The sequence below is a fragment of the Equus przewalskii genome, chromosome 7 (genome assembly GCF_037783145.1).
Source record: "Equus przewalskii isolate Varuska chromosome 7, EquPr2, whole genome shotgun sequence".
In the NCBI taxonomy this organism is placed as follows: Eukaryota; Metazoa; Chordata; class Mammalia; order Perissodactyla; family Equidae; genus Equus; species Equus przewalskii.
The window spans coordinates 30,841,706-30,862,190 of NC_091837.1; the positions used below are offsets into that span (position 1 = coordinate 30,841,706).

At 61.0% G+C, this 20,485-nt stretch overlaps 1 protein-coding gene across 13 annotated transcripts in view; it reads left to right on the plus strand.

Annotated features, from left to right (window-relative positions):
• The window catches only part of FBRSL1 (fibrosin like 1), an 89,761-nt gene that overhangs the window by 55,830 nt on the left and 13,446 nt on the right, over positions 1 to 20,485 (plus strand). For all 13 annotated transcript variants that reach the window (XM_070629392.1, XM_070629385.1, XM_070629387.1 and 10 more), the window contains exons 5-6: positions 30 to 62; positions 19,286 to 19,331. In XM_070629392.1, coding sequence (XP_070485493.1) covers positions 30 to 62; positions 19,286 to 19,331 — 79 coding nt within the window. The remainder of the gene's footprint in view (positions 1 to 29; positions 63 to 19,285; positions 19,332 to 20,485) is intronic.

Sequence of the window (20,485 nt, forward strand, 5' to 3'; positions counted from 1 at the left end):
TGACTCAGCCTCTCTCTCTCTCCCCACAGTGCGACAGCGAGAGCGAGGACGGGGACGACAAGGTAAGCCCCGCCCTTCACCCCCTCCTGCTGACCCGACCACAGCAGGGGCTCTGGAGACTGGCAAGAAGGTCACGGTTCTCCGGTGTGGGACCCGGCCTCACGCGGCTGAGGACCAGGTGCAAGAGACATGGGTGCTGGGGCACCACCAGGGCTCCTGGGCCCACAACTCAAGGCCCCAGAGGGAGCTCTGTCCAGGGCCCCTGGGATTCGGGCACCATTGGCCCAGGGCAGCCCCAGCGTTTCCAGCTGGGGCCCCAGCTGTCCCCAGAAAGTGAGACTCCCACCGATGCCACGTCGCCCTCAGTCTTTGGGAGCAGTGAGGTCCGGAGCCAGGTTCGCGCAGCTGGAGTGCTGAGCGCGGGAACCGCCAGGCCCTCCCACAGCCACCGTGCTGCTTCCTTGGGCTCCTTCCCACGGCTCCTGCCGTTGGCCCTTGGGGTTCAGGGTCCTTGCCCTGTCATCTGCGGGGCCATGGTGTGTTCTTTAGGGAGCAGGGAGAGGCCACCCAGAGTTCTTAGCTCAGCAGCTGTTTGTGGGGCACCTTGTCTGTGCTGAGCTCCGTGGGGGACACAGTGGGGGCGTCGCTCTGACTGGTGGGGGTGGGCAGTGATCAAGAGAAGCAGCAGCACGAGTGAGACCCGACGGGCACACAAGTCTAGCGCTCACCTGTCTGCTTGTCCCAGAGCCCTGTGGGCCAGGAACTATAATTACTAATGTGGACGTGGAGACTGAGGCACAGAGAGGATAAGAAAGCTGCCTGAGGTCACACAGCTGGAACCCGGGCAGGCTGAGTGAAAAGAGTGTTAGGTGGTGGTGAGGGCCGGCAGGGCTGGGACCCTCCTCCTCGGAGGTGGGGTCCCTCGGAAGACGAGCATCCAGGCTCCAGGGATGGTGTGCACAAGCGCACTTTGCGAGAGGTGGACAGAGGGCCTGCTACACACTAACTGGTTTTTAGGCAAGTTTTTGTGAAGTGGAGTAATTTAATTTCATTGGGAGGAGTGTGTGGCGTGTGGCCCAGCCTGCATTGGGCAGGAGCTGTCCATTCAGTAGACAGACGGAGCAGTCACTCCCTCTCACAGGCTTTCTGCTCAAGTGCAGCTCAGCAGCTGAGCACGTGAGCAGGTGTGGAAAGGACCCAGAGGCCACCCAGCAGGGTGACAGGGTCAGGACAGGTCTGCGGAGGTGCCTGGGGGTCGAGATGCCCAGCCACGTGGAGGGCACCAGCCTGGGCTGGGCTACCAGCCAAGAGTGCACGTCATCCCAGGGGCCTGGGAGGGCGACGGGAGGGAATGGGGAGTCACCAGGCAGCCGGGGGAGGAGCAGGTGTGGATGCCCCACAATGTGCTGTCTAAGGTGAGTGGGTCTGCATAAGAAGCCGTTGCCATGCTCTGGACCATCCGGCCAAGGTGGCCAGAGGGCAGGGCAGTGGGAAGTGACTGGCACTGTCTGTGGCCTGGGGTGCCCTCCCCTCAGCCATCCTGTGAGTGGGCGGAGTGTTGGGGACTGAGGGACACGGCTGGCCCCCCCAGGCACCTGTGTGGCCCCCACACCACCCGCAGCCTCCGCAGCGGCCGTGGACAGTGGGACCAGCTGCCTGCAGGAGCTGTCATCCCTCTGTCTCTTTAATGGATTAGATTACAGCCCCTGGGAAGTTGCTGAGCTGGCACGTCACCTTCGGCACCTCCTTTAATTTAAAACCAATTTGCAGCAAATGCTCCCCAAGCCAGGGGCTGCTCTGGGCCGGGGCGGCTGGGAGTCTGGTGGGGAGAGTTGCTGAGGCCCTGAGGCTGCTGGCAGCTCCTTCCAGGGTCCCCTAGGCCTGTCTTGTACAGAAGAAACAAAGCCACTCCCTCAAGCTGGTTCTGGGTATGAACGTCCTGGAGCCGCTGCCAGGTTGTGCCTGCCCGTAACTACTGCCTCCTGCTCTCCAGCACCAGACGGTGCCCCAGGGCCTCGAGGGCCCAGCCCGGCCCGGCCCCTGGTCAGTGCTGATCCTGGCATATTTCTCCCTTCACCCCTGGGTCCCCCCCACTGCAGGAGCAAGGACTCCAGGGGGTGGAGACCTGGGGGTGCTGGAAGGGGCCGATGCCAGGGCACAGCGGCCAGGACCCCACCCCACACAGCAGCTCTGACTGCGCACTGAGAGTGAGAGGCACTTGTGCCTGTGGCTGTTGATGCCCTGGGCTGGGCCAGAGGCCACGACCGAGGGCTGGCAGGAGGCTGTGGCTCTGCCTTCCACCCAGGAGCCTCAGGATGGTCCTGAGCGGTACCCAAGGACCTGCCTAGCCTGGCCTGGCCAACGGACAAGGGAGAGCAGGTGTGGTCAGGAGAGGTGGGCAGGGAACTCGCTCTGGACAGTCTGGGTGGAGTCTGGAACTGGTGGTCCTTGTCTTTCCAGTGACCCCCTCATGCAGCCCAAGGGATGAGCCCCTGCTCTGGAGGGTTTTCCGGAGGCCAGGGTGTGAGTTCCAGAGCCATCTGCCGAGAGGGGCTGCTGGGGCTGCATTGGGGCTGACTTCTCTGCTGGCTGGGAGACCCCTTTTGGGTTTCCGCTGGGTCCTTGGCAGCTGTGGCCCTGGTGAGGAAGGGCAGATGCTGGCGGAGCCTTCCCCACAGCCGTCTGATTGTGGGACGTCTCAGGGCTTCCCAGAGAGGCCACCTGGGGTAGGGGCTGCCTCCAGGGCCCCGGGGAAATTCACCAGCCAGCGTGGACACATCTTGGTATTTCTGCCATCTGGATGGGGACATGCGTGTCAGCACTGGCCATGCTGTCATGACTCACCAGGCCCCAGGTGGCTGCCTGCACTGTAGGTCTGGATGCTGTAGCTGCCCAGCCCCCCACTGCCCTCACCATCTCTCATCCAGGCACCGCACAGTCTCCTTGCTCATCTGCTCACATCTCTGCTCTCGATAGAAAGATGCAGAGACCCCTATTGCCTACATGATAACCTCCCAACTCCATCCTGGCTTTCATGGTACAGACCCCAGTTATCCACCGCATAGGCCCTATATCATTAGGAACTGCACTTGGCCAGTCCATGATCATCAGGCTGCTCTGTCTTTCTGCTTGGCCATCCTTGGCATATGGCTTCCATCCTCACAGTTACCTCTTGGTCCACAGAGGCAGCTATAGAACCTGCCATTTCATCTGCATTCTACCTTTCTGCACATTGAGTATACAAACAGACTGATCACCTCCTACATGGTGAGGTAGGGACAGTGTTGGTGCAAAACATCCACTGAGGCTGGAGCAGAGTGTGGGAGGGAAAGAGAAGATGAGTTCAGAGGTGCTGCATCACATAAATCACAGCAAGAAGTTCAGGTTTTGTTCCAAGTCCAGTGGGGAGCCACCATCCCGGGCTGTCCCTGCCATACAGCCTTGCCCTGGCAGTGCTCCCCAATGCTCAGTCCTTGGCTGCACAGGGACAGTAACTATGCACTGCGGCTATCACTTGCAGTCCAAACCCCTCAGTGTCCTCCCTGGCAAGGGGCGCCCCTCACTCACTGCTGTCTGGTTCTGGTGTTTGGGGTGACAAATAGCAAGAGTTTGAATGGCAAGAGAGACCTGAGTGCCAGCTGCCTTCCCTCAGCCAAGCTGGGTTTCTGGCGATGAGTAGCTTCCTCAGGCCCCTCAAGAAGCAGGACCAGAGTCCGGCCCCGTGGCCGAGTGGTTAAGTTCGCACACTCTGCGTCAGCAGCCAGGGTTTCGCAGGTTGAGATCCTGGGCACGGACACAGCACTGCTCATCAGGCCACGCTGAGATGGTGTCCCACATGCCACAACTAGAGGCACTCACAACTACCATATACAACTAGGTACTGGGGGGCTTTGGGGAGAAGAAAAAGAAGAAAAAAAAAGCAGGCGCAAGTCAGAGAGGCAGGGTAGGCCTGAGTCACCGTCCCTCCTCGTCCCCCACCCCGTGAGGCTGACCTGCCAGAGGCAGGGCCCCCTCCGGGAGCAGAGAAGGGCCTCTGCTCTCTGCGGCACCTCGACTTCCTCTCTCCAGGCGCACAGCCAGGTGAGGCCTTTCACCAGGCTGGGAGGAACTCATCATGGGAAGAAGACCGAGTGTCCCCACAGGGCCTCCAGGCTGACTTCCGGAGCCTTCAGGAGCACAGAAGGGGCACATGGCACTCACTTGCAGCTGCCGGCCTCACCCAGAGCCAGTATCTAGAGGACAGGCCGCGAGCAGCTCCCTGGGCCGTCAGGAACGCATGCCCTACACGGAGTCACAACAAGCCTGACTTGCATTCCTTGGCAGCAGCAGACCAGAAACAGCTGGTCAGAAGACACCTGGGCCGCTCTGGGAGGGCAGGTTCAGGGGTGAGAGGCAGCTGCATGTGCAGGTCGGGCAGGAGAGGGCCAGGGCCACGGGCCTGTCAGCACTGACTCCTGCGTGTGCTGGGTGCTGGGGAGAGCACCCCAGGGAGATCTCCTCCTAGACAGAGCAGCAACAAGACCCAAGGTCTGTCCCTTTCGCCACTTGGCTCCTCCCAGACCCACCAGGGTCTGAGGTCAGACGTGTATGCACCTGCACCGGGCTGCTGCTCCCCTGGACTCCTGTGACCCACCCACCCCTCGCCCACCAGCCTGTGCCCTGCTGCAGGCTCGGGGCACAGACGCACTGGGAACACTGCCTCAAGACACAGACAGACAGACAAACCAACCAGCAAGGTCCCCTCCAGCCGGCAGCAGCCCTGGAGGCTGGCATGCAGACAGACAGACAGGAAAACCTCTCCGCCCCCACCCTCCAGATGGACCAGGCCCTGCCCTGAGGCCCCCCACACCCCGCCCACCTGTCCTGCCATCCCTGCTCTGGGCGCCCCGCCACCGGCGGGAAAGGCAGCGTGTGCTGCCAGAAGCTCGGGAGCCAGGCAGCCAGATGGCCTCTCCACGAGGCTGCGGTTGGTGTCTAACTGCTTTTTTATTGGAAAAATATGGGGTGAAAAATGTGTGTGGCTCATTAGGCAGCCTGCTGGGCCCGGACTGGCTGCCGTCTGCCTGAGTGGCCCAGCCAGGTGGCTGGTTGGCCTGTGCTCCTCCCCGCTGCCTGTGGCCACGGCCCTCCCTCAAGGGACGTCTGTCTGTCTGGCCTGTCTCCTAGGCCCCCCGTCAGGACATGCTTGGCCAGCTCCTGGGCTGTGGGAATGGGCATGGGCTGGGATGGGGCAGACAGCCCGCTGGCCAGCCAGGAGGGGCAGGGACCCTCACCTGAGGGCCGTGGGGCTCCCGAGGGGCCCCCCAGGGGGCTGAGGGCAAAGACCCTCTGTGCGCAGTGGCACAGCATGAGGTTAAACCTGGCCCACAGGCCAGACACCTGGAGCCCTTGCTCTCTGAGCCTCAATTTCCTCTTTGCTGAATGGGGTCATGATGGGGCCTGTGGGTTCCGGGCACTGCTGTGAGCACCCGGCCCATGGAAACTGTGCCATTGGTGGCTGCGCAGGATGAGCTGAGTGGGCATCCGCCCCTCTATGCCCAGCCCTCCTCCCCCCAGACTCTTTTCCAGGCCTGGGTCGGCCTTGCTTTTCTGTGTCCTTAGTCTGCAGTGAGAACAGAGTCCAGCCCAGCCTCCTCTGTGCCTGACTGGGGTCCTCTCTGAACATCTGTCTTTTCATCTCTGAAATGGGCCTCACAAGGTTCCTGTGAACTGCAAGGAAAGGGCTTGACAGACAGACAGACAGCCCGGGCTGGAGCTCCCTGCCCAGTAACCCTTCAGTTGCTGGACCTCGGGCAGCACCTGGTATGCGTCCTAAGACCACCACCTTCCCTGCCGCTGTCCGGGCAGCTCCCCTGGATCGTGGAGCCCCTCTGTGGCGAGCGTCTGCACTTGCCCCCCATGGCCGCCCCAGGCTGGCTTGCAAGGAAGCGCTGTGCAGCCGGCTCCTGCAGGAGCCCGATGGCTCTCGGCACTCCTGCCTGCAGAGGTTTCCTCGTGTGTCGCCGGCCCTGCCCCAGAGAACACCTTCCCAGACTCCCATCCTTCTCGCCTGAGGACTCGCCTCTCCCGGCCACAGGGCCACCCAGCTCCTGGCTGATTGCTGTGGGGACGGAGGTGCAGGTTGCTGGCGCTCCCCAGGCACCTGCATCTCAGATGCACGCAGGCCAGGCTGCCCCACACGGAGTACAGACAGTGTCTGCACAGGGTGACCTCACCAGGGTGCCGGAGGGACTGAATTCAACCATCTTCTCAGCTGTGCCCTTTGACCTAGGCACTGAGCCCAGAGTGTCTTCCCATGCATCTGCCCAAGGAAGGGCCTTTGGCTGTCTGCTCCCCAAGGCTCCAGGCAGGCATTGGGCGTGACATGTAGGTCCCAGCGAGGACTGTGATCTGATGACCGACACGTAGCTGGCCCCTCCTGGGCTTTAGACACATCAGCTCATGCAACCCAACCACCCTCTGCAGTGGCATCTGTCCTGCAGCCCATTCTTGGCCAGGAATCTGAGGGACGGAAAGATTCAGTGACATGCCCAAGGTCCCTTAGGGTGAGGATCCACCAGACTGGAGTCCCCAGGGAAAGTCAGGCACTGTCAGGCTACTGCAAGAGTCCCAGCAGGAGACAGCGAGGCCTGGGCTGGAGATACAGGGTGGGTGGTATTAGTGTTCTATAGCTGCTGTAACGCCACAAACTCGGTGGCCTAAAACAGCTTGAGTTTTATAGTTCTAGAGGTCATAAGTCCGAAATGGGCCTCGCTAGGCAAAAATTGAGGTGTCAGCAGGGCTGGCTCCTGGAGGCTCCAGGGAGAACCTGGTTCCTTGCCTTTCCAGCTTCTGGAGGCTGCTGCGTGCCTGGGCTCATGGCCTCTTCCTCGCGTCACTCTGAGCTCTGTCTCTGTCATCATATCTCCCGACTCTGACCTTTCTCTTCCCTCTTTTTTTTGTTTTTAAAGATTTTATTTTTCCTTTTTCCTCCCAAAGCCCCCTGGTACAAAGTTGTGTATTTTTAGTCATGGGTCCTTCTAGTTGTGGCATGTGGAATGCTCCCTCAGCGTGGCCTGACAAGCGGTGCCATGTCCATGCCCAGGATCCGAACCCGCGAAACCCTGGGCCACAGAAGCAGAGCACGTGAACTTAACCACTCGGCCATGGGGCCGGCCCCCTCTCTTCCTTCTTGTAAGGACCCTGTGATCACATTGGGCCACCAGCCTCCAGGATAACCTCCTCATCCCAAAATCCTTAATCAGGCCTGGAAAACCCCTCTGGCCACATAAGGCGACATGTTCACAGGTTCCGAGGATTGAGACGTGGATGTCTTTGGGGACTCTTATTTTCCTACCACATATTGGGGATAATGCCCAGATCTCAGGCCAGAGGGCAGGGGCTCACCAGAAGCAGGTCAGGGTGAAGGAGGTGAGGAAGACCAGGGTGCTCTGGTTGCAAAAGACAAAAACTCAACTCACAGTAGCCTGAGTGAATGGGGAAATTTGCTGGAGGGAGAGGGTGGGTTTCCCATGTATTGGGATCTGGAGCCACGTGATGCCTTCAGGGCCCATTGATGGCCTGGGACAGCTTATCTGGTGGCAGCCCGCACGGCCAGCTGTCCCCCAGCATTCAAGAGACCGAGCTCCTCTAGCCCCGCTCAGCCCCTGTGGGCACATGTGGGCCCCTGCCGGAGGCTGTGGGGTGAGAAGGGCCGGTCCCGTGGGAGAGGCCAGGCAGATTCGGGAGGGGAAAATGTCTGTCTGGGAGGTATCGGGTTGGAGGGACCTGCAGGACGGCTGCAACACAGGGGTGACGGGAGATGGCCACCACTGGACTGCCTGGAAGGGGCTGTTGGCCCAGCAGAGCGGGGTCAGTGGGGGCAGATGCAGATGCCCTCCAGAGACAGAGAACAGGGCACACTGCTCACCAGCGGCAGGGAGGGTGCCTGCTGCACACAGCTGGAAGCCAAGGCCCAGAGTTTACCTGCCCACGAGGGCACACAGCATCCACGTGCAGAGTGGACTTGAACCTGCACCTTTGCAGCTGGATGGAAATGCTGAGGCCGAGGAGAAGGGGGTGCAGCAGGAAGGCCTCCATGGGGGGAGCCCTCTGCCCCTCCCGCCTCCCCCACCCCACCCTCTGGCTTCCAGAACCAGCTGAACAGACATAGGTGGGGACCGGGGCCCATGCACCGGGCCTGACTGGGAGGGGGAAGCGGGGGCACCTAGAGGGAGGTTGTGCTCTGGCCCTCGGGTGGTCCCACCCCTCCGTGTCTGGAGGAGGTCACAGCCCCTCCCAACCCCACCTGCCCTGCTGACCATAGAGGAGGTTTTGCTGCACCACGTGGGCAGGGGCCTGGTGGAGCTTGTGCTGGTCCTTACAGCGGGGGCAGGAAGGGGCGGGGGGAACCCTGGGGTCTTTCAGGGCACAGGCCGAGCATACGAAACAAGCCAGGCACTTTCAGACACAGGAGGAGCTTGCAGACAGGTCGGGGTGGACCGGCCAGGACACCTCACCCTGTCCCCCAGGCGCTGAGCCCTCAGGACTCCTCTCCCTGCTTGTGGATGCAGTGCCTGAGCTCCAAGTGCTCAGAGCACCTCTCCACCCGGCCCACCATAGCCAGAGAGTGTGTCAGAGTCCAGGGTAGGCCTCTACCCCAGGGGGGTGGGGGGAATCCCCCCACTCAGCCCTGACCGCGCCTGCAGACCCCAGCCCCGCCCCCCGCCCCGGCACAAGGGCTTTGCTGCTGTTCTGGCTGAAAAGAGCCAGGCCTGCACCCCCACCCCACGCAGTGACCCAGAGGCCCTGGGCCACCGCAGGAGCCTTGGGCGACAGGGCTTGCCTCCCTTCCCTGCATCACACACATGCACACTCTCAGGCTCATGCACGCATGTGTTCGAACCACACATATGTGCACATGCACACGTGCATCCACACATTCATGCGTGCACATACATGGTCCTATGTGTTCACACCACACATGCACTCGTGTGCACACACTCACACACACCCCTCCTAACATGTGGAACCCTCGCCCCCACCCAGTCCTCAGAAAGCTCCACGGAGCTCATAGCTTCTGCTTCGGACACCCCCTGAGGACACGTTACCCTCAGGGACGAGCTGGTCTGGGAGCCCACCTGCTGCCTCACTGGATGCAAGTATCACAAAGTGGGCAGCTTAAACAATAGGAATTTACCTTACATTCTGGAGCCAGAAGTCTAGAGTCAAGGTGTCGCAGGGCCACACTTCCCTCCGGAGGGGCCTTCCTGCTTCATGCAGCCTCTGGGGCCCCAGGTGTCCTTGGCTTGTGGCCACAGGGCTGCCATCTCTGCCTCCACGGGCATGTGGCCTCCCCTGTGAAGGGACACACACTTTCCTTGTCTTAGAAGGACACAGTCCTGGGATGTAGGGCCCACCCTAATCCAGCATGAGCTCGTCTGAGACCCATATCTTAATCACACCTGCAAAGACCTTCATTCCAAAGACAGTCACATTCTGAGGTTCTGGGTGGGCGTATTTTTGGGGCCACCATTCAACTGCAGCAGGTGGCCCCGTCCTGCTGCTCACAGCCACCTCGTGGACAGCACGAGCCACAGGGCTGTCGGGGCCGCAGCACTGAGGATGGCAGGTGGCCCAGGGCCTCTCACACAGGGGCTTCAGCCTTGGAAGCCCGCCTCGGCTGGCTCAGCGTCCTCAAGGCTGTTCTCCCAACTCTGTCAGATCCTCGCTCTTTCCAAGGCTTTTCGCAGGGTTTTCTCAATTCCAGGAGATCCTAGGTCTTTCCCCTCTTAGCTGTTTTGCCCTGAATTCGCGTTTTCTGGTCAGTAACATAATGAGGGCGCGGCCGTGTGAGTGGTCTGATTCACGTGCCATCGGCCTCTTCATGAGCATTGTGGGTATTTCTGGCTTTTGCTTCTCTCCTGACACTGTGCACTCTGCTGATGGACACACAGTTTGCAGGGACCCTCCCTGGAATCTGTCCCCCCATGCCCTCACCTCAGCTGAGCCTGCCAGCCTGGGGGAGGGTCTGGCCTCTGGTCCACGCCCATGGGGTCCCTCCTTGCAAGGCCACACTCCCAGCGTGGCCAGGAATAAGTAATGCTGGGAGCCGGGCCATGTTGGGTGGGGACTCGACTTGGGCCCCGCTGGCCATTTCCCTCCCCGTGACACCCCAGCCACACTAGCCTCCTTGCACGGGGCTGTCCTCAGTCTCATCAGGCATCCTCATCACATGGCTCACCGGCCTTCTTCATCTGCAGCCTCTGCATCCACTTGCCCCCTCAGAGAGGCAGCTGCGAGGAGTGGCCAGCTGTCACCACTGGGGCCCCACACCTGCACAGGGGTGCCAACCAGGCCGGGGGAGCGCTGCAAGGGAGGCAGCCTCTTCAAAGACTGTTGGCGCCTGAGGTGGCCCTAGGAATGAGGTGTGAAACGAAGACCACATTGTTACAGGAAGACACTCTTCTCCCCAGCTCCAGGGCTGGAGCTGCCGTGTGGAGGCCCCGAGAGAGGAGCCGGGGGCGCGTTGAGACCTTGGCCAAGGCCTGATAGCCAGACCTGGGGGCTTGTCTGGGACCAGGAGATATGGCTGGGCTGGGGCTGCTCCTCCTTGGCCGGCAAATCTCCCAGCTGCTCCAGCCAGTTCCTGGAGCTGGCACAGTAGTAGCCACTCAGTTCTCACCTGCTCTCCCCACCCCACTGGCTTCTGGAACCTGTAACTACCAGGAGTGGGGGCTCTAGCCGAGGGGAAAGTGGGTGCAGCCTGGCTGCTGGGTGCCAGCCTCTGCCCCAGCCCGTCATCTGTAGGAGGCATGACAAGAGAACACACCTTCTGAGGCCCCGAGGACTCAGTAGCTCACTTCTCAAGGAAACCCTGACTTCGTGCGTGCTTGCCCCTAAGAGGCTGGCATCTGCCCAGGGTCACGCAGAAGTGACCGAACTGGGACTCCTCACGGGTCTGTGTCTTCTCTCCTCCCCGCTCCTGCCCGTTCATGCAGGCCTCTTTAGGCCTCACCATCAGGCCCCATGTCAGACAGAGTGACCGTGGCACAGGGCCCTTCTGCCCTCATGGTCCCCCAGCTGACTTTCCCCAGGCCAGGTGCCCCAGTCACTGACCTGTGGAGCTCCAAGCTCCTGTAACCAGCCGACAGCTGACACCTTCAATGGAACAGCCCCCTCCCCATCTCAGGAGAGGGGCCCCCACTCCCTTTTGTCCCCACACTGGCTTGTCACAGCAGCTCCCAGCTGGGCTCCTTGCTTCCCTGGCCCTATGGTGGATCCTCAGAGAGGGTCTTCTCAAAGATCACAGTTCTCTCCTGCTTAAACCCAGAGCATCTTCTGTCATTTGACACAGATGCCCAAGCTCCTGTGTGGCCCTTGAGGCCCTGTGCCCACACCTCCTGTGCAGCCCGGCAGGTTGTTCTTGCCCCAGGGCTTTGCACGGGCTGTTAGAGTGCCCCCAGCTGGGTCCTTCTTGCAGTTCAGGTCTAGGCTCAAGGCCCCTCATTGGGGGCACTCCCGCCGCCATTCAGAGGCCTCTCTCCCTTCCTGTCATCTCTTGCTCTCGCCAGGCTAGGGTCTTGGCTCAGGCCTGCTGATGGGCATCTGTCCTTCTGCTTCCATCCCCTCATCAGGGTCCTGGATGTGAGGGGATGAGTTTCCCTGGCTGCTGTGACAAATGACCACTAAGTTGGTGGCTGAAAACAACACAGTTACCTCACAGTCTGGAGGCCAGAAGTCCGACACTGGACTAAAGTCAAGGTGTGGGCCGGGCTGGTCCCTTTGGGGCTCCGGGGAGAGTCTCCTTCTTGCCTTTTCCAGCTTCTAGAGGCGCCCGCATTCCTGGGCTCCTGGCCCGTTCCTCCATATTCACAGCCAGCAGCCAGCATCTTCCCATCTCCCTCTTCCACTTGTAAGGACCCTGTGATTACACTGGACCCACCCAGCTCGTCTCTCACTTTCTAGATCGGCTGGTCAGCAGCCAGATTCCCAGAGTGAGGCAGGACATCTTTCAGGGTCTTGCTGCAAACTACAGAGGCAGATTGGGACACCCCACCACAGGGATATCTTTCCGTTTCGTTGCCAGAGGCCTTGGAGCCAGGGCCGTGTGCAGGAGCTCACAACCCTGCTGGGCAGGGCATGGCGGGGGGGGGGGGGGGGGAGGGCACCCAGGCCTACAGACACCCACCCTCCAGGCAAAGCTGAGTCCCCGGCCTTGGGAGTCACAGTCCTCCCACCAGAATCCTGAGTCCCAGGTCTGGCCTCTGCTGCCTTCCCTGAAGAAGAGCGTGTCTTCGCAGAGCCCACAGACCCCGCAGTCAGGCGGCAGGGTTCAACCCCAGCTCTGCCACATACCAGTTGCATGACCCTCGGCCACCTTGCTTCCGTATCTCAGTTCCTCATCAACAAAATAAGGATGACAGAAGTGCATCCTCAAAAGACAAGCTTGAGGGCCCAGCAATTTCACAGTTACAGGGCATTCGGCATGGTGTTTGGCACAAAGCAATGTTGTGTGTTTGCTATTTTTTGGCAAGAAACAGCATGACTTTGGAGAATGCTGTTAATTTGAGGGTGGGTGGGTGGGTAAAGGGAATACAGGTATTTGGTAAATAATTCAGACAGAACAAAAGGACTGAAAGTTCCCACCTGGAGGCTGGCACCAGAGGCAAGTCGTCTGTTCTTTGGAGATGTCTCGTGCGCTGTGCAACGTGCATGTTCATGTATATTTAGCCACCTCTTGGAAAGGAAAGCGCTGGGCCAGCGCATCCGGTTCTGAAGCTGGTTCCCCCGGGGCATGTAAATAGGTGCCTGCTCTCCCGTTGAATGGACCCTCTGCTGATTCCCCCACCCAGCCAGGGAGAGGTGTACACTGGCCCCAAACCTAGCCTCTAAGCCGCGGGTCCCTGGACACCCCACCAAAGCGACCTCCTGGTGCCCCCAGCCCCACAGCAGCTTAGAGGGGGGCGCTCAAACTCCTTCTGGGCGCCGGTCCACCCGCGTGCCTGCGAGGATGTTTTCACAGCACATGTCGTGATGGGAGGTGTGCTACTGCGTCCTGGTGAGCCTCCAGTGAGCTCTGAGTGGCAGATGCCCCCCCCCCCCCATACGCCTCGATGGGCGTCGGGCATGTCCTCGGCCTTCGCATGCGGCGAGGCTTCCGCCTGGATCTGAATTCGGCTTCCTCGGAGGCAGAATCCTCACGGCAGCTCTGGGCGGTAGTCGAGTCGGCGCGTGCTCGGACCCCTCCTCCCAGTTTGCACCCCGGTTCTGCAGATGGTGAAACCCAGGCCCGGGGCAGGCGGAGCTTACATCGCACATGGTGGGGTCTCTGTCGTCCTTCCTTCAACTGCCAGCTCCTCAACCTCGCTGCTCTGTGACTCAGTTTCCCTTTCTGTAAACGGGGCGTAGAAGCACAGCCGACGCTGCGCGCCCGGACCTGGTGACCGAGCTGGGCCGGCGATCACTCGGACCGAGTTGGCGACCCCGCGCGGCAGATCCGCGCCTCGGGGCTGGATTAGTCGGGCCTGCCCGCGCCCCGCCCCCTCCCCGCCCGCCGGCCCGCGCTCGCCCGCCGCCGCCCGCGCGCCTGCCAGCAGTGCGCCCGCCGCCGCCGCCGCGCCTCCGCCCCGCGCCGCGCCCGACGGGGTCCGGGGCCCCGGAGTGCACCGAGAGCTGCTCGGAGCGCGCCGAGCCCGCGCGGCGGACATGCGCGCCCCGCGCGTCCCTGGCCTGGGCTCGGGCTAGGCAGGGCGCGCCGAGAGAGGGGCCACCCCGACGGGCCGAGGCCGGCGGGGGCCCGCGCTCTGCCGCCCGCGTCCATGCCTCCCGGCTTCGGCTCTGGCTTCGGCTCCGGCTCCGGGTTGAGGACTAGCGGCGATCGCCTGCACAGCGCGCCGGGTCCGGGGCGCTCGCGCGGTGAGTGCGCGCTGGTGGCTCCGGGGAGGGACTCGGGACTTTGGGGGCCAGGGTCGAGAGAGCAACCGCTCCCTCTAAGATGAGCGGGGCGCAGGAGAGAAGCTGTCGCTCTGCTCACTCTTTCTTTCCCGGGAGCCAGGAGAGCGGAGACCCCGCGTCCCTCCGGCTGCGCCCCCGGGGCGCACGTGGCGGCAGTCGGGTGGGGGTGCAGCCCCACAGAGGGTCCTGGGCCGCGGCCACGGCGCTGGGGGGCCCGCGGCGGAGGCGCGGCCGGTCGTCGTGGGGGGCGCGCGCCTTTGTTTGTGCCCGGGCACTGGCTCGGCCACCGGGTTCCCGGCGTCCGCCACCCTCACCTGCCCGGAGTTGGAGTTCTTTGTCTGGGGCGGGGCGCGGCCAGCGAAGGCTAGGCCGCGTGTCTGGGCCGAGGCTGCCCCCGCGGATCTCGTCCTCGCAGACAAAGCACGCCGTGACCTCTGCCCGCGGCCGGGATTACGCACCTCGGGGGAGTTAGTGCTGGCCCTGACACTCTCCCTCCTGGGCTTGCCCCCTCTATCAGGACCCTGAACTTGCAGCCTGGGGACCTCCCACCTGTCCTTTGGCCTGGAGTGACCTCTTCTGTCACTCCCACACCGGCTCCGTGCCGGGATTGGAGGAGGAGGGGGCTGCGCTTGGGTCGTGTTTCAGTAGATAATCCTGGGGAAGTTTTTAGCAGGGGTCTGGGGCCGCCCACTCATCTTGGGTCAGCTGACCAGCTCCAGACCCCTCGTCCTGGAAGGGAAAGAACGAGAGAACCGGGTGCCCCAGCAAGTTGCAGCAGGGACGCCTCCGGGCCTGTGCCAGGAAGGGGCCTGGAGGCTGGGGCTGCCCGCGGGTGTCTGGGCAGAGCCTTTCCTGATGGGCGTGGCCGCACCTGGCAGATGTCCGGGCCCTCACAGCAGTGGAAGCCTGCTGGGTCCCTGAACAGGACCCCGCGGGGGCTCGGATCTGTCAACTTCCCTGAGCAAACTTTAACTCGGGCTCACTGTGGCCTTGGGGGGGGGGGGGGCATGGGGACCGGATGGACCTAGGGGAGTGGCCTTCCCACCTGCCTTTGCCAGGGTGGGAGTCCCAGGTGTCCAGAGGGATGGGAAGACACTGCCAGTCCCTTGCGCTGCCCCCTCCTCTGCTCCCCTGACTTTCCCTGCGTCTGGGGCGCCACCTCCTGGTCTTGGGGGTCGGTGCTCTGGCTCAGTTCAGGCCTTGAACTGAACCAGAACCAGAACAGGCTGGGCTGGGCCTTGGGGGGAGGGGTTGCCTGGCCTTAATTGAACTTGCTGCCCCCCCCCCCAGGCTGGGCAGAGAGGCGGGGTGCCCACAGGAACACATGGGTCTTCTCAGAGTGATGCCTCTGCAGTGGTCCTCTCTGATGTCCGCCTTGTTCTGATGGTGATGCCCAGTCATAGGAGGGGGTTCCAGGGAGGGCAGGGCACGCAGGGTGCAGCCGAGGTGGCGGTGGCCCTGCTGTCGGGTGCTCTGGACTCACATCCCACACCAGCTTCCTCTCCCCCGCCCACTTGTGAGGACCTCTGGGTGGGATGGCTGGCAGGTGGGCGCAGCCCTCAGCCCCCTCCCTCCTCCCCACCAGGCCCCCAGCTCATTTATTTCATCTGCTGCCAGTGAGATAAGGAGCCCTCTGGCAGTGCCGCTGAGCCTGGGGCCCTCAGAGACTGCTTGTGCGACCAGCACTGTCCCTGCGGCTGAGAGGGGCTGTCAGCACAGTGCATAATGAAGACCCTCAGGGGGCGGCCTCACGAGAGGGGCATGGCTGCACCACTGGCTGGCCTCATCTTGGGGGCACATCACCCCATGCCCCTGCCTCCTCCCCCCAGGCCAGGGCCCACACGCGAAGAGGACTGAAATCTGCCAGCACCAGTGCTCATGAGGACCCCTCTCAGACTAGGGGGTCCGGGGGGCGCAGCCAAAGCCAAAAGGACAGGAGTGGAGCCAGTGGACCTGGGGTCGGGGGCCTCTGGGTGAAGTCGGGGGCCCGACTGGCCTGCTGGTCACAGCCTTTTGGGGGCTGGGAGAGAAGCTCAGATTTTGGTTTGGGGCAGTGGGCAGGTGGTGGAATGTTTTCAGTCCAGGGGTGACTTGGTTATGAAACATGCTCTCAGATAGTACGTGGAGAACTAATTTGTGCGAGTTTTAACAAGATCAGGTAGTAATTATTATAACACCAGAGCTGTCACTTGGATGCTGCTGTGTGTCCCCAGATGGGGGTGACAGCAGGACCCCCTCTTGGGATCGTGAGGAGGATCCAGTCAGGAAGGCCTGGGGGTCTTTGGGAAGGCCCAGGGAGAGTGGGTGACCCATGCGCTGTAGGGCAGGGGTCCAGTGGTCAGGAGTGTGTCTGGCCTCATGCCTGTGTTACACAAGATCGTGGCTCCTGGCAGATCTGGGGCAGTGCCTGGCGCAGAGCAAACTGGTGTGGGCTGTCCTTATCCTTGTCCTGAGGCATTGTCACTTCGCACACAGACCTTTCTTCTCCATCCGGGGATCAGGCTGGGGGCCTGGCCCTGTGGGGCAGGTGCTGCTGCCTGTGTCTGGAGCTGGAGGCTGGGCTGCAGCGTCCTGCCCCCAGGGCCGACACCCTGCCCTGTCTTGCCCTTACAGACCCCCAGCTCCAGTGGACCCCTCGGCCCCATGGGGACTCCTCAGGGGTGAAGTGACAATCCAGGGACACTAACAACCACAACTCACCATGTAGGATGTACCAGAAAAAACAATCCAGCACAGAAACAGACATGGGAAGAGGTCACAGCCAAGGCGTCCCCAGGGGCACAGGAGCCTGACATGTCCCGGCCTCGGCCCCCTGCCCCCTTGGCGCTGAGCCTGCTTCCATGAGGGTGTGCATGTCCTGGCCCCAGGTGGCTGGATGGGAAGGACCATCCACGTGCCACTGCCCCCACTCAGTCAGACTCAGGCCAGCCTGTTCCCTCCTTCCTCATCTGGGACCCCCTGCATCTGTGGCCAACACGTCGCCCATCTGTCAGGGATCCCTCTCCTGCCACCAGCAGAGCTCCTGGGATCGCGTGGTGTGGCGGCCTCCCGGGCCAGCTTGGGGGCGCATAGCACTGTCTGTGGGCTGCCTTGCCACCCGTTTTCTTCCTGGCACAGGTCCCTGAGATGCGGTTAGGAATGCCACCTGGGCCCAGCACAGCTGTAAAGTGCCACACCATGGGGTTCCGTTGTACATTTATGTTTTGTTTTTCATATTTACATCAGCGATTGGTCTGGAATTATTCTGACATAGGGAGCACAACAGCTCTCGGCTTTCCCTTCTCTATGGCCAGCTCCTGTCACACCCTGTCCATTTGAGGCCCCTCCCGTCCCCCTAGACTGCAGCCCGCACTGAGTCTCCCTGTGCCTGGGCTGTTCTGGGTTCTGGCCTCTGTTCTGTCCACCTGTCGGCCTGCTCTCGCATCAGGGCCGCATCTTGCAGCTGACTCTCGTGCACCACAGTCGCCTGCGGTAAAATGCGCCTCTTCTAAATGTGCACGTGGAGGCTATGTACCCACCACCACAGTCCGATGGAGATTGTTTTCATCACCCCAGGAAGCGCCCTCATGCTCTTTTTTTGTTTAAATTTGTTATGTACTGTGGTAAGATACACATAAAACTTGTCATCTTACCATTTTTAAGCATACAGTTCAGTGGCATTAGGTGCATTCACGTTGTTGTGCAACCATCACCAAAATCCATCTCCAGAACTCATCTTCCCAAACTGAAAGTCTGTCCCCGTTGAACACCAACTCCCTGCCCCTCCTCCAGCCCCTGGCACCCGACCCTCTACTTTCTGTCTCTCTGGATTTGATTCTGCAGGGTCCCCAGGTAATTGGGATCCTCCAGTGTTTGTTTTTTCTGACCAGCTTATTCCACTTGGTGTGCTGTCCTCATGTTGCAGCACGTGGCAGAATTTCCTTCCTCTTTGAGGCTAAATAACATCCCACTGTGAGGATAGAGTGCACTTTGCTGACCTAGTCCGTTAGTGGACACTTGAGTTGCTTCCATACTTTAGCTGCCGTGAATAATGCTGCTGTGAACATGAGTGTACAAATACCTCCTTGAGACTCGGCTTTCACTTCTTTTGGGTATATACCCAGGAGTGGAATTGCCGGATCATATGGTCATTCTATATTTAATTTTTTTAGTAACCTCCATACTGTCTTCCGTAGCGGCTGCGCCCTGTTACATTCCCGACAGCCATGCACAAGGGCTCCAGTTTCTCCACATTCTCGCCAGCACCTGTTGCTTTCTCTTTCCTTGATGGTGACCATCCTGACGGGAAGGCACGCTCCTTGGTACTCAGTCACCCCACCCCCCAACAGCAAGCTTTCTCCACCTGAAAGTCCAGAATGGGGGTAGTGTAGACATTGAGAGCAGAGCAGTGCTGCCACGGCTGGGGGAGATGCAGGGATTGGGTGATAGCTGAAGAGCGCAAGGTTTCTTTTTGGGGTGATGAAAATGTCCTAAAACTGATTGAGGGGATGGTTGCTCGTAGCTGTGAATGCACTAAAAACCACTGAATTGGACCTCTTCAGTGGGTAAATTGTATGGTATGTGAATATATCTCAGTGAAGCTGTTTTAAAACAAACGATCAGGAGGAACAGGTCTACTCAGGGCACTTGACCAAGCTCGTTCCCGTGATCCATGCCGGGCCTCCTGCTGGACGTCAAGGGGCCACATCCTCACCCTGACCGCCCGCACCAAGGCGATGTCCCCTCCCCAGGCCTTGCACACACGTGGACATCTCCCCATAGGGAAAGAGGCTGAGGTGGAGTCCATCAGAAACCACCATGCCCCCTCCTGAAGTGGCCGTGACCCCACCCAGAGTGGTCCGCTCTGCCCCCAATGCCCGGCACATCATGGAGGCCATGGTCTCCAGACCTGCCACTTGGGTGCTCAAGGCTGGGCAGGTACTGTCTTCACCCCATGGGGCAGGGGCAGCATCCCGGACTCTGCCCCATCCTCCACCACCTCTGGTGGCAGGCCCAGCAGAGCCCTCAGGTTCCTGATGCAGGCACGGCGGGGAGGCACCCAGATTCACAGTCCCAGCCTCCTACCCACAGGGCTGTGCTGAGGACACATCCCTGCTGAGCAGGGCATCCTTGGTTTCTCCACCACTGGCCGAGTGAGCTGTGTGCCCATGTGCTTGCAGCCAGGCTGGGCATGGTCACCCTGCAGGGGGCTGTCGGGGGCAGGATATGTTCCATGAGGCTGGGCGGCCCTCGCATGCACAAAACCTGCCCAAGACCTGTTTCCTGGGTGCCAAGGGCAGGGGAGTGAGGCCTAGAGTCACCCCAGCCCTGTAGGTTCCTCTGACCTCTTACCCTTCTCTCTCTCTTCCAGGCGTCTGTGGGCTCCGAGAAGCTCTTTGCCCCAGCAGCCAGTAAAGGTAAGCATGTCTCTTGGCCTGGGCTTCTGGTCTCTAGGAAGGGACAGGACACTCCTGAAGTCAGTGGCAGGTCCCAGGTTAGGCCCTGTCTTGGGTTGGCTTCTGGGTACAGAACCTGAGGCAGGAGTTAGGTGCTGTGGTTCACTGAGGGACTGCCCCTCAAGAAAGCCACCAGAAAAGCAGGGGAAGCCAGGAGTGGGGCCAGTGTCCCAGCCGGAGCTGGGCAGCTCTGGAGCAGTGGTTCACAAAGTGGGGTCTACACCCCCTAGGGACTGTTAAGATTGCGTGTTCCTGGGCCCCCCAGGCTCATGGGGTCAGGTGCTCTGGGGACAGCCAGCAGCTCGTGGTTTGTGAAGCATCCATGCCACAGTGTGGGCTGGCCCCCACGGCCACTGTATGTGTGGCTGTTAATATTGAAATGAAGTGGACTAGACTCTTCAGCCACCCCTGCCCCCTGGCCAGTAACCTGTGCGTGGAACAGCACAGGTACACGGTGACCCCCGCATGGGGCAGCGCAGGCACATGGCATTTCATCACCCTAAAAAGCTCTCTTGGACAGCACTCCTCTGGAGAGTGGATGGCCCTGTGTTAGTCCCACCCAAGGCCAGGCCTTTGTGACCTAGACTGTCCATCGTGGCATGGCCTAGAGGGGGCGTCACTAGCCCTTTTGTTTGGAAGGCTGCATCTGGATGTGACTGGATCGACAGGCCTTGCAGCACATGCGGGGGTGTCTGCAGTGACAGTCCCACTGGCCTGGGAGCCGGGTCTGGCCTCTACATGCCTTCAACTCGAGAAGCCCCTTCCTCACATCAGAGCACTGCAGCAAAACGGACGCCCACTGGATAGAGTCGGGGTAGGAGACACAGGGGACAGGTCCTAGGAGAGAGGCCGCTTAGCCGGCGTTCAGACAGCATTTATGCAGGGCTGTATCAGTTTCAGCAAACAGCTATCTATCCTCTCAGGTTCTGGAGGCCCTAGGCTGAATCACGGTGGGGGCAGGGCCACACTCCCTCCGAAGGCTCTAGGGGAGGAGCCTTCCTGCCTCCTCCAGCTTCTGGTGTTGCCTGCAAACCTGTGCGTCCCTGGGCTTGTGGCTGTATCCCTCCCATCTCTGTATCCATTGTCACGACACTTTCCTCCTTCTGTCTCTTACA